Genomic DNA, 14143 nt, shown 5'->3' on the forward strand with positions numbered 1-14143 from the left:
GAAAATAGCTCACAAGTGATGGCACACTGATATTTACTAAAAAGAATTAAAACCGAAGAAGAATGTTAACATTTACTTATTTATTTATTTATTTATTTATTTATTTATTTACTTACTTACTTTATTACGTACTTAGAATTTATTTATGATTTACTCAGAAGAGTTTAAAAAGGTTAGTATTTATGTATTTACTTAAGTACTTAACTCTTTCACTGCCATTGACGGAAAAAGACGTCAAATGATGCATTTTTTTTGCTGGTCTGGCAATGAATGTCTTAATTAAAATTAATTAATTAATTAATTAATTAATTAATTTAATATTCTGTGTAGGCTCCAGCATCCCCGCGACCCTGGTGAAGAAAAGCGGTTAAGAAAATGGATGGATGGATGGATGGATGGATAATAATCTGTGTTTTAAAAAATAAAAAAACAAAAAAATGAAAAATCCAAAACTATTATAACCCTGGTTAGGGTGGAGCTAAGTTTAGGTTTGTTAGTGGATATGACAGTGAGTCTTTGTGACATTAACACACCCACCTCTGGTGCATATTTTTCAAATTTACTAATCTGATAGCTATTTATTTTTAAGGGTAATACTGTAAGAAAATTTTCAACTGTTTTGGGATCAGTTTGTTCTTTTCTTATGGCTGAAACTAGTAATTATAGGGGCCGATCAGATAATGGATGGATGCATTTTTTATAGGGGGTATGTCAACCACTCTGTCTTTTGCAATGTTAATAAAGGCTTGCATGAGCATTCACGCAATATGAACCACATTCTCTTTTAGAATCTCAACCGTTTCGAACTGTTTCCACTGTTTCTTTTCCGCACCAAGCCAAAACTTTTCCTCTGCAAGTTATTGGAAGACATCTTTCCACTGTTAGCACGCGGTAAAAACCAAAGCTTCCGTCACACTTTCCCTCGAAACTCTCCCGACTCGTTCCGCTCTGCTCAGACCTGCCCTTGCGCGATGGATGGATAAAAAAAAATAAAAAATAAAAAAAAAAAAGCAAAAACGTTGAGGGTTACGTGTTATTCTGGTTTTTCACAGGCAGCGGAACGTGTCTTCGCTCAGACTCGTCATCGCCCGTTTAGATAACAGCGCGTCAGTCGTCAGCATCTTCCTGGGGAAACGTGCTGATGTCTTTCAGTTGAATGGAATCGTGTTGTTGCTTGTGTTTTGGGGAAAGAAAAGGCGAGACCTCTGAGGGCGGTTCTGAGTATGGTCTGCGTAACTGGGACTTGGACTCAAAGCTCTTAAGTCCTGAACTGCCTCCCCTCACTCGCAATGAGGAAATAAATTATTATTATTATTATTATTATTATTATATAGTATTCATTGTTTTTCCAGTAGAGTAATCCTGCCGTGAATAGCAAACAAAACAAAATCGAAATCCTGAATCCTTGCTTTTGAGATATTCCATCATTATGATTTGATTTGATTTGATCTTTATTTATCTCGAACAAATACACACAAAAATAAACAAAAAAAAGGTCATCCAAAGTGTTTGGTTCGAGAAGGGGCAGAAGGAAGCCAAAGCTTATCTTGTCCTACCCTCTCCTTACAAATCATTAACAACTTGTTTCACTAATTATTAATTATTAATTCTTATGTCTTTAAACAAAAGTGATGTTGATGTGTGGTCAGGTCAGCTCCAGCATCCGTTTCGTTGGCTTCTCCGTGAAAGTTATAGAAAAAAAATCTAGGTCATCTATTAATTAAAGTCTCCGATTCACCTACTTCGATTTGATGATGATTTCTGGTACTTATGATTTTGTGGTAGGTACGGCTGGACCAGGATGAGGAAGTCAAACAGCTCACTCAACTGAGGGATTCTCTTCGATTGCTCCTGCAAGTGGACGGCAAAGAGGTAAATCTTGAAACAGAGCAACACATTCCTCAGCATAAATTAGGAACTGTTTCGAGACTTTTGCATCAAGACTTTTAGGCCATCGTGAAGTTTCTTTGTCATTATTCTTGTGCGAAATAAATTGCCATTTTAAGAGCGTTCCCATACTCAAAATGTACTGAACAAAATATGCTTTCTTATCAAATCAAATCAAATCAAAACAAACTTTATTTATATGGCACCTTTCATACATTCAAATGCAACTCAAAGTGCTGAACAATTAAAACATCCATAATACAACAAAAAGAAAAAGCCATCCCTCCCGCCCATATCCCCATGATCGTACCCACAGACACACATGCAAACCACAACATGGCGGGGCACAGAAGAACCCTGTGAGGAAAGGCACCCAGGAGGGGTTCATCCAAACTGAGAGGGATGACGGCCAACCACCACAGGGAGGAATGCCATCCCAGAGACCGCCGGCCCACAGTGACCGTGGCCCTCTCCAAACAGACTGAAGCGGGCCAAGGGGCCCCCCTGGGACTACTGCCCGCCCACAGGAGAAGAACAGCCGCCCCTCTCAGTGTGGAGGCTCCCCCATGAGAAAACACTGGATCTAATAACTTAGTAACTACCAAATAAAAACATTTAAACACTAAAACAAAACAGTTAAACACTATAATAAATAAATAAATAAATAAATAAATAAATAAATAAAAATATATATATATATATATATATAATTCTCATTAAGTGTTATATTTGGTGATCGTTGTGGCCATTACTTCCCAATATTGGCTGGGTTGCAAAAATAAAAATTCAGCCCTGAAGCCAGTTTTCCCTCAGAAACATAAAATTTGATGCACATGTCTATCATGAGTTGACTCATAAAAAAAAAAGTCTCAAAAAAGCCATCCCAGAAAAGATGCAGGAAGTGCATAATTTTGGTTTAAAGTGGCCATTTTAGACACATTTTCATGTGTCCTAAAGTAAACTTGCCCAACAGATTGCTTCATAATTTAAACCACTAACTTGAATTTGAGTTTTTGTTATTGTTTGTGAACAAAGCATGGCAGAGCAGTTTGTTTTGCAATTAAAAAAAAAAAAAAAAAAGAAAATTGGTTGTGTATGATGAATGTATTTCTTGTGTCAGGAATACCTAAACAGGAAGAACTCGGGCAACGGCTACAGCATCCACCAGCCGCAGGGCAACAAGCAGTACGGGACGGAGAAGTCGGGTTTCTTGCTCAAGAAGAGTGACGGGTGAGTGAAAGATCATCACCCCGTGTGAATTCGGTCTCCTGCTGAGTCGCTGTTAGGGCACACAGATGAATGCATGGAACAAGAAGGGGGAGGTTGTGGTCGTCGTGACGATGGGGGAGGGTAAGGAGGGTCTCATACTTGCCCCCCTCCAGCTGCTTTCCATTATCCTGACATGAAGATTCAAACAGGGGCCCCTCCTTCTAACTTTTTTGAGGCTAAGTGGTTTTGTTGAGTGGACCCAGCTTTTAGACAAACATATGAAACACGCACACACACATACAGACCATGTGTACGAGGGGTTCCCCATGTGTATGGTCAAGATTTGAAAGATGAGCTTTAAAAGGGCTTGTCAGAAATGCTCCTCATCGCCCTTTTTTCTCCAACAGGATTAGAAAAGTGTGGCAGAAGAGGAAATGTGGAGTAAAATTTGGCTGCCTAACCATCTCTCACAGCACGGTAACGACTACAAATAAAATCCAGTGCAACACAACCACAACATTCTTGTTTTACAGCAGCACACAATAATTGTAATGTCAAAGAATTAAAAAAAAAAAAAAAAAGTATACACTAATAATATGTATCTATATGAGTCTGTGTGCATGTGTTTTCAGATCAACCGACCACCAGCCAAGCTCAACCTCCTGACCTGCCAGGTGCGACCCAACCCGGAGGACCGCAAAGCCTTTGACCTGGTTACTCGTGAGTTTTATCTTTGACCCTTAACCCTGACTTCCTTGGAATTCTTGACAAGAATAGTTTTCATGGTTGTTCCTACGAGAAAGTGTATTAACAAATAAGAAATTAACTTACTTCATACTAATTTTTCTAATAATTTTTATAGTTAAAAAATATCTCAGTAATATATAAGATGTTTTATATTGTATTTAATAAGTTAAGGCAAAGTAGGAGTACATTTTATAATATAAAGTTATTATTATTTTTATATTTTGATTTTGTGCTCATATTTTCTGACATTCTGCGCCATTTATATTAATATTAACTATCTTATTTTATTAATTTATTTGATTATTTTTATTTTAGATTTTTTGTAGATATATCTACTTTATTAAATGCTGATTTTTTATTTATTTATTTATTTATTTTTTAGCATACCATCTTTTAGAAAGTGAAGGTGAAGGTGAAGTGAGCTGTTTTTTTTCGTTATACTGTCCTATTAATCTTAAGTTTGACATTGTTGCTACTTTCACTTTCACTTGTCAGGACGTAGCTCAACTTTTTCAGTTAAACTATCCAACCGTCATCTTCGGAATCAACATGTTTCTCATTACCATTGCTTGTTTTCAACAGATAACCGCACATACCATTTCCAGACAGAAGACGAGCAGGAATGTGTGATGTAAGAATGAGATTTTGCATTCACGTTAGTCTCCTTATCTCTTCCTCACTCTGCTGCAGGTCACTGCATGTCATGCTCGGTTCGTTTTCAGCTTGGGTGTGTGCTTAAAAGTCGAGCGTATGAACAATGCGGGGGGGGAAAATGGTGAACTGAAAGCCACATTTTTGGCCTGATATAAAAATATAAAGCAGTACGGGTGTACCTAATAAAGTGCACCCAGGGTGTCATCAGCTCCGTACAACAATGACTGGTAACTAAAGGATATTGAAAAGGAAAGAAACATGTTATTAATAGGATCACTTTTGTCCAGATGGTCTTGGGTGGGAATTCCCTGTGCGCTGACAATGCAAGAAAGCTTTGTGTGTTTTCATGTGGAAGTGGGAAATGGTGCATGATGAGTTTCAGGACATTGTGTAACTGCATAATTTGTTTCACGTTTTATGGCGGGTAATCAAAATTTGATGCCCTGCGCCACCACCATGCACTGTGTAAAAATAATAAATACAATAAAATCTCTTACTATGTACTGATGATACACCTGCCTAAATCTTCAAAATTTTCCATGGGGCTTTGCTACTGTGTGCTTAGGCTGTCAATAATTGACATGGTCTTGCCTGTGTGCGTGTTGGTCAGCTGGGTGTCGGTGCTGCAGAACAGCAAGGAGGAGGCCCTGAACACAGCACTGGGAGGAGATCAGCTCCACCTCCAGGACAGCGGCCTGCAGGAGCTTTCCAGAGCTATCATCGGCGAACTTCGTCACATGCCCGGCAACGAGGCCTGCGCCGACTGCGGCGCTCCAGGTCACAAGATTTACATTTGAACGATTGAACTTTTTTATTGCGGTACAAAAACAACAAACAAAAAAACTGAAAAATCTTCTGAAATATATTCCATAGTCGACATCATGTTCATCATCTTTAGACAGCAAACTAGATTTTGTTTTGACTCAATTGCTGAAGTCGTATTTATTTAATGTAACATGAGTATTTACTAGTGCTGTCAAAGTTAAAGCGTTAACTAATTAATTAATCACAAAAAAAATTATCGCATTAATCATTGTATTACCACAGATTAATCACACTATTAATTTTGACCGCAGATGATCCTTTTTAGCCGACAGTGGATGGTTACATTAAAGGTCGCTGTTGGAGTTTGAGCAATAAAGCATTTAATAAATGTTTACATATGTCGTAGGTCATTTTTTCCCCATTTTAAATTATGCAAATAATTAAGTGATTAGAAAAAGCAGGATGAGCGTGTGCAGTGGATATACATTTTTGAAGACGTCCTCAAAACATTCAAATTAACACAGCGGGCAAAATATGTTGGGGGGGAAAAAAAGCTTTTTTAAGTCAGTGATTAGTCATGATTAATCAAAATTCTAAGATGTGATTAATCTGATTAAAAACATTTAATCGTTTGACAGCTCTAGTATTTACCCTTCATTTCATTATAGACCCAACATGGCTGTCGACTAATCTCGGCATCCTGACCTGCATCGAATGTTCGGGGATTCACAGAGAACTGGGTGTGCACTACTCCAGGATCCAGTCGCTGACCCTGGACCTGCTCAGCACCTCTGAATTACTGGTACCAAATAACACAGTCACTTGAATTAATCCACAGTCAAAAATAGAATGCAAGGTCACATGTAATAGAAATAAACAGAACGACTCGGAGAAATGAAGCCAGCATGCTCAATCCTGTGCGGGTTCATATGCATGCAGAGTATACAGAACATGTCACATGAATATGCTCACCATGCGCAATGGAAATAAACAGTTTGACTAGGAAATAATCCACAGTCAAAAAAAAATTCACGGCACGCTTGGTTGCATGTTCACGTGTACTATGATTATGCCATCGTTCCTTGCACAACATAAATAAACAGAATGACTGGCAATGCCATATCGGAAAATTTAATCAATCACGTTCTCTTGCCACAATAGAAATAAATACAACTTAAAGTAACCCACAGTTATTAAATTAAAAAAAAAAAAAAAAAAAAAAAAAAGTCCCAGGCATGCTCAGTCACGCACGGGCTTATGCGCTATTATCCTGTTTGCAATTATTCATGAGAACTACCACCTTTCACAAGACTCAACCGATTCTATTTATAGAACACTTCAAAAAAATCAGCTGAAGAAAAATGAGGTGCATAAATTGAACATAATTGAAAAACAAAACAATTAAATACGGGCTAAAATATCGTGCTGTAAGGAAGCCCATAAGTGTCATAATTCAATAAATAAAAATGATAGTTTGAAATAAAAACCCTTTTGATAAATAACAGACAATTATCTAATATGGCCATTAAATTGTAAAATGAGGTATTATTATGAAAAGTGTTCATACTATTCTTTAATATGTAACACATATTTTATTATGACTAAATATTTCATAATGATTATTTAACAATGTCATACTTTTTATAAAATAACATTTCATTTATTTTCCAAGATTTTATAAGATAAGAAAACGTTTTTTACAAAGTTATTTTTTATCTTCGAATGTCCTTTTCCACAATGGACTTTTTATTTCATAATGGCGTTTTTCTGCGGAATAACGTGGTCTTGTCCAAGCATTTTTGTTAAAGAATAGTATGAAAAAAATATATAAAAAAAAAAAAAAAAAAAAAAAAAAAAAAAAAAATAGTATGAACACAATTGATGATAATAATGATAATACCTAATTTTAAAATTGAATGATGACACTTTTGGGCTTCCATAGTGCTGTGTTGAACACCAAGGAATTCAAATAATCAATTTTTATTACACCGCTAACTGTTTATGTTATAATGTATGCAATTGTTTGTCTTGTAATGATAACGACCGCATGTCTCAATCGAACAACAAAACAAAACAATTAGAAATATAAATAAATCCACAGTATAATATTTAAGCATTGTTTTATTTTGTGTAATGTGGCAGCTGGCCGTCAGCATTGGCAACACAAGATTCAATGACATCATGGAGGCGGGGCTTCCAAATGACGCCGTCAAACCTTTGCCACAGAGTGACATGTGAGTCTCAATTCTTCTTAAAAACCATCTCACATCTTCACTCTAATTTGAAGCTGCTCTTCCAGGAATGCCCGAAAGGAGTACATTGTAGCCAAGTACGCCGAGCGGCGCTACGTCCTGCGCAGGGAGGCGCCGGAACCCGGCCAGCTGTACGACGCCGTCAAGAGTCGGGACCTGACGTCTCTGCTGCAGCTCTTTGCCGAAGGGGCGGACCTCTCCAAACCGCTTTCGGCGACCGACGGACAGGTGAGGACCTTTGACGTCATAGCGAATCACGTGCGCGACCGAATTGGAACAGCAGAGGAATCTCGTGATGGTAAAGTCAGTTCAACAAAACATCTTATTATTGAGCTTTCGGCCTGATTGTCACTTTGTTAGTCAGTCTTCATTGGAGAAAAGCACTACACTGATGACGTGTGTGCACTCGTGTTTGTACTGGTTGGACGTGGTTTGTTATTTCAGCTTTGAGGCCGGATCTGGCGTCTCTGGAGACGGAATGAGACAAGCCGGTTGAATTACACGCATGCATCATGCTCGCTCCCGCTTTTGTTTTTCTTTCATCTTCTTGCCGTCTTGTGAGCTTGCATAAATCTGGACAGCGTTTTCAGATGTTTAGAAGGGGCGGGGGGGGGGCTGTTGCACAAGAAACTCTCGTGACATCAGCTGCTTGTTTTGCGCCAGGTTTCCATCTCAGGTTGGACGTCATTCAAAATCAGTCGAGTTCATGCGCTGATAATGATATGCAGGACAATAGGTGATAGTTAGCTCAGATTTAGCATAAGATTTCAAATTAAAGCTTCAAGGTTAAGGTTTCAAATAAAGGTTTTCGACTATAAATTACGGTTTCAAGCCTGAGTTAGGATTTTAAAACTTGGGTTAAGATTATGGTTTCAAAAGTTTTAAATGAGTTAAGGCGTTAAGCCTTGGTTTGGATTTCATACAAGGGTTGGGGTGTCAAGTTTACTATACATTTGTATTTAGAGTTTAAAATTCGGGTTTCAAGTTAGGGTTTTCAAATCATAGATAGGATTTCAATCAAGTCCTGGAGTTAGGTTTTTAACAACGGTTCGGGTTTCAAAAAATACATAAGGTATAAGTTTGTGTTTCAAAGTAGGTTTTAAATACAGTGTTAGGTTACAAACAAGAATCAGGGTTTCAAAGTGTGGCAATCTTGAGTTTTCAAGTTATGCAACGGTTCCGGTTCCAAACAAGGGTTAGGGTTTTATGTCTATGCATTTCAGAATTCCAAATTAGGGTTTTCAAATAAGTCAGGATTTCAAACGTGGCTTGAATTATGATTTTAAACAAAGGTTAAGGTTTCAAAAATTGGTTAGGGTTTTAAACTTGCATTATCATTTTACAAAAGGGTAAATGTTTTAAGTTTGTGTTTCAAAGTATTGTTTAAAGACAGGGTTAGGTTACAAACAAGGGTCAGGGTTTCAAATTAGTCTTTCAAGCTTGAGTTATTTTAAACAAGGGTTAGGTGTTTAAACTAATTTTAGGGTTTCAAATTCGGGTTAAACCAGTGTTAGGGTTTCCCAAATTAGAGTTTTAGGGTTAGCAGTTTAGATTAGGGTTTCAAGCTTTATAACACAAAGGTGTTATAAATTAGGGTTCAAGTAAGGGTTCTTCAAATTAACTCATTCACTGCCAGTCCAGTAAAAAAAATTGATTTTTGACGTGGATAGCCGTCAGTGGCAGTGAATGAGTTAATTTCAAGTAAGTTTTATGGTTTGAATCGAAGTTGTAAAGTTGTAACTGGTGGATCCTCTAGCTCGCCGCCCCACTTGACCCCAATGCAAGCAGACTTGACTAGCCAAGCGGATGTGCACCAACATTCGTCCTCACGTGTCTTCATGTTGTTTTCTCTCGAAGGGTCTGAAAGAAACCTCTCTTCATCTGGCCGTGCGTCTGGAAGAAAGGAGCTCTCTGGCCATCGTGGACTTCCTGTGCCAGAACAGGTCAGACATAAACACAGCAGGCACACACAAAACCGTCTGTCATTTTGACCAAAGGGTGCGGATGGAATATTTTGGTCAGCAAAAGACATTTAGCTGCCCATTGAAATTAATCGGTCGATGGCGGATGCTGCTGCGTGTTGTTTACCAGTTATGAAAATATGTATAGAGTGAAGCCTCATAGTGTTTTTGCCCCACCAGCAACTGTTTGGAGAAGAGGACAGCGGAAGGTAACACGGCTCTGCACTACAGCGTCCTCCATCACAAGCCCGAATCACTCAAATTGCTGCTAAAAGCCAAGGCCACGCTTCACATAGGTAACACTTACTCTAATATTAGTCATGAACATGTGAATTATTTCTGATTGAATTGTTGTGTTTAGTCAACTCTGCAGGAGAGACTGCCCTTGATATCGCCAGGAGGTTGCAGCACACGCAATGTGTTGAGCTGGTGAGACATTTCGACACATTGAAAAACTGATGACAGTGGGAAATCATTTCAAATCATCACTTGAAATCCTAATTTCAAACCATTTCAATCCTAACCTGGTGTGACAAACTCTAACCCTTGTTTGCAATCCTGACCCAACTCTTATTTGATGCCCTAATCCTGGTTTGAAATCCTAACCCTAATTGGAATCATAATTTGAAACCATAACCTTGTCCTCAAGCCCTAATCCTGAAACCCTAAAAAAAAATAGAATATGAACTCTTTGTTAGAAATACTAATCCTAATTTGAAACAATAACTCTTGCTTGAAACCCTATTTTGAAACCTTAACTCATTTACTCCCAATAACGTATAAATACGTTTTTTTAATGTTCTAAGTGTCCCAAAGACGTATTTATACGTTTTTGTTTGTTTGTTTTTTTATGCTTGAACATACAGAAGGCTTTGATGCAGCCTCTCAACTGCAAAGAACGGTTGCAGAAATGGTAGTTATTACACAAACGGCCAGCGGGTGGCAGCAGATCAAAGGAGATCAACCAGGGCCATGTAGAAAAAAAGCTCAATTGCTTACAATTTTGAATAGATTTGTGAAAACTGATGAAACCTAGCTATATTCTAATGCTAATGACTGCAAAAGGGAAACAGATAGAAACATACTTTTTTTCCTGATGAAAGAAGAGACTTTAATCTTTCTTTTGATAGGTTCCATGCTTTTATAGCAATAGAACACAATAATCTGTGGACCTTGCAAAATCAGTCAAAATCCAGTAAAACAGCCGGGAGCGAACGGGACTGCTTCTGTGAAAATGGCTGGGAGTGAATGAGTTAAACATTGTTATTTTATATTAAAACTCCAATTTTAATCCCTAATCCTGTCTTTATACTTTGCTTTTAAACCATAACCCATATTTGCATACACAGATGCTTCCATACAGCTAATGAAAAAAATCATTTTAATTGAAGTATGTGTGCGCATGTGTGTGTGCAGTTGGAGCTGGCCCACAACGGGAAGTTCAACTCTCAGATTCACGTGGAATTCTTGTGGGACACTCAAGCGCAGGAGATGTACGACAGCGAGGACGACCTGGACGAGAAGGTAAACATCTCGCTTCACTTTCCTTTTACTGCGCCAAAGCACCTATTTTACATGAGAAAAACATCTCACAGTGCAGGATGCACAGATTAATTGAACCTTGCACCAATTAGTGGAAGAGGAGACACATTTTTTGTAGTAAGCCTCTTGTAAATACATTTTGTATTTTCGCACCCGTACACTGAAAGCGTTTTCTTGTTTTGGGTGATCCCCGTATCCAAGGACCGCTCTCCGGTGTCGTCAAACGGCGGCGTGGGAGCCCGCTGGAGTGTGGGGAGCAACGCCGGCGGCAACCCGAGCAGCAGACCTTGTCAGACCTACGAGAACCTGGAGTTCCTGTACAGAAATTCGTCAGCCAACGGCGCCCCCTCTGGTGTAGCCACGCCACCACCGCTGCCTGCTAAATCCACCCCTAAAGGTAAAAACTGTTGTCATAGTATTCACTGACCAATGGCGGCTCATCAACAGAGGGTGCTAGGGTGACACCCTCCCGCCCAGTTGAGTCACATTTCATGAAACAGAAATTAAGTAATGAAAAGGAAATATTATTATAACAAAAATACTAACCTTGGCAACCTAATCCCATCTTTAAATCTTAATCTTTATTTAAAATCATAACCCTGGCTTGAAATTTTCTTTGATAACCTAACTTGAAATCCTAGCCCCTTTTTTTTCACCCCTAGCTTGATACGCTAACTTGAAACCCTACTTTGAAACCTTCAACTATAAACCACAAACTTGATTAGAAACCCTATTTTGAAAACCATACCTTAACAAGAAACTCTTAACAATGTTTAAAACCCAAATTTTAATTTGAAATTCTGACTCTTGCTTGAAACCCTACTTTTAAACATTGGTTTAAAACCCTAAGCCTGGCTTGAAACCCTAATTTGATACTCCCACTTAGAAACCCTAACTCTGGCCTGTAACTACAGTTTAATGGCCAAACTTGAAACCTTAACTAGAATCCATAACTCGAAGCCATAACTTGTAACCCTAACTTGAAACACTATTTTGAAACATGATGTTGGAAACCCAAAGCCTGGCTTGAAACCCTACTTTCATAGCATAACTCGGCTTGAAACCATAATTTACTAACTTGAAATCCTAGCCAATGCCTGAAGCCCTAATTTGATGCCCAAACTTGAATTTTTTTAAAACCGAAAGCCCTTTTCACACTGCATTTAGCAAGGCACAGTGTGTCGTCGTCACTCCCATTCATTGTGTATGTGTTGAGGGGCAGGAACCACCGAATGGAGCGTTGTTGGGCCGCATGGTCCACCAAATCGACTTTTGTCTCACACTAACTTGCGCCTGTGTACCTAATGAAGTGTCATCTTGCTTTTATCCACTCAGGTCGCTCCGACCCTCAGCTATCAGTCACAACGCCGGACGTGAGCCTCAACCCTCCCAGACGTGCCTCGAACCCGTCCACCAGTACCAAAGCTCCCCAGACGCAAGCCAGGCAGAGCCCCCCTTCGTCCGCCACGGACAATCAGTCCCCGACTGGAAAAGCAACCAAAGGAAGCGTGCTGAGGCCTCATAGACATTCCGGGGAAGTGCAAGCCCCTTTGGTCTCACAAAGCACCGCAGCGTCCTCCCAGAACCACATTGGGCCAGTCAGGTAAAGTCAAGTTATGCTAGTTTGTGGATTTTTTTTTACAGCGTACTTAGTTTGTTTGTTTGTTTTTTTTACAGCGTGCTTTTTGGTTTGTTTATTATTATTTTATATTTATTAATATTGTTTTTTCTGTGTGGCTGTATCATACGGGCATCCAACGGTGTCTGTCCCGTTGCTCCACGTCATTGCATTCCGGAAATACAAAATATATACTGTGCTGTATCATAAGTAAATAAAAAAAAAAAAAAAAAACTTTTAATGGGAAAAAAATGACTGTAAATGGAAAAAACATAAATGATGAATGAAAAAGCATTCATAATAAACTAAAAATCATACCAACATGAAAACACATATATAATAAATGAAAAGAATACATGCTGTGCTGTATAAGTAAATAAAAAAATAAAAAAACTTTTAATGGAAAAAAAATCATGTAAATGAAAAAACAACACATATGATGAATGAAAAAGCATTTATAATAAAGTAAAAATCATACCAAAACGAAAAAACATATGAACGAAAAAAATATATATATAATTAAAGGATTTATTTATTTTATTTTATTTTTTTAATTAACACGGATTTCCATTATCACGGCTAGTTTTTGGAACATAACACCCACGATAAACGAGGAAACACTGTACATACTTACATTCAAACAAGTAGATTTGACTTCTTTGAATATTTATTTTTCACTAACATCACTTTTGACTTTTACTCCCGAATTAATATAAGTGAATCAGTGCTTCTACTTTTACTAAAATATTTGTCACTTGTACTTTTTTTTTTCCACCTTCTGATTGTAACAAACGTCCAACCTCTTTCCAGTTCGGAGAAGACCACATCTTATCGCCGCACCAACAGCGGAGGAAGCAATCAGGGCAAGTGTGCCGCGTTGTCACCCACCAGCAACCAGGAGGAGCCGTATTGTACCCTGGGGGGAAACTGCGCTGGCCTAGGCCCGGTGCCCAGCGCGGTGACATCGTCTTCTTCACCTGGCGTCACCCCTACCCTGCGAGCACGTCGGAATGCGATGGTATGGCCCTTTGAGCTTTAAAAGCAGCCATTTTCATATTTGTAACGCTTCCAGTCTCTACTAGTGACACTCTGAGGTACTCTTGATGGATTGTCAGCCTCAAATTTCACCAAAAAGCTAAATGTTCCTGCTAATTTTTCCAAAGTGTTTTTTTTTGTTTTTTTGTTTTTTTTTAATCTCATTATATCCAATTTAACTGCCAGGTTTCAGGCAACAGACACCACCAAAAGCGGGTCAAGGCGTTAGTGGACTGCCGACCCTCCAATTCGGAGCAGCTGACCTTTTTCAAAGATGAGACCATTGTGGTTACGGTCTCTACTGACCCCCACTGGTGGGTAAGTGCAACTACCACTGCTTTCATTCCCCCCACAAGGTTTTTGTTGCGATAAAAAACAATGATGTCATGTCATTGCTAACCAATAAGTTGGTACGGGCCACAATTGTGATTTTTCATATGGTAGCATGTACATGTTTAGTACAATATTTTGAA

At 38.6% G+C, this 14143-nt stretch overlaps 1 protein-coding gene across 2 annotated transcripts in view; it reads left to right on the top strand.

Annotated features, from left to right (window-relative positions):
* LOC144031399 (arf-GAP with SH3 domain, ANK repeat and PH domain-containing protein 3-like) overlaps positions 1-14143 on the top strand; it is a 32497-nt gene that overhangs the window by 14340 nt on the left and 4014 nt on the right. The window contains exons 9-25 of one of the 2 annotated variants that reach the window (XM_077538506.1): positions 1786-1872; positions 3008-3117; positions 3504-3573; positions 3729-3816; positions 4426-4474; positions 5108-5274; positions 5931-6064; positions 7405-7496; positions 7550-7742; positions 9372-9457; positions 9656-9771; positions 9837-9904; positions 10892-10999; positions 11219-11414; positions 12353-12620; positions 13446-13653; positions 13857-13988. In XM_077538506.1, the coding sequence (XP_077394632.1) occupies positions 1786-1872; positions 3008-3117; positions 3504-3573; positions 3729-3816; positions 4426-4474; positions 5108-5274; positions 5931-6064; positions 7405-7496; positions 7550-7742; positions 9372-9457; positions 9656-9771; positions 9837-9904; positions 10892-10999; positions 11219-11414; positions 12353-12620; positions 13446-13653; positions 13857-13988 (2172 nt within the window). The remainder of the gene's footprint in view (positions 1-1785; positions 1873-3007; positions 3118-3503; positions 3574-3728; positions 3817-4425; positions 4475-5107; positions 5275-5930; positions 6065-7404; positions 7497-7549; positions 7743-9371; positions 9458-9655; positions 9772-9836; positions 9905-10891; positions 11000-11218; positions 11415-12352; positions 12621-13445; positions 13654-13856; positions 13989-14143) is intronic. The other variant, XM_077538508.1, reaches the window with a different exon arrangement.

This window comes from Festucalex cinctus, chromosome 12 (assembly GCF_051991245.1).
Source record: "Festucalex cinctus isolate MCC-2025b chromosome 12, RoL_Fcin_1.0, whole genome shotgun sequence".
In the NCBI taxonomy this organism is placed as follows: Eukaryota; Metazoa; Chordata; class Actinopteri; order Syngnathiformes; family Syngnathidae; genus Festucalex; species Festucalex cinctus.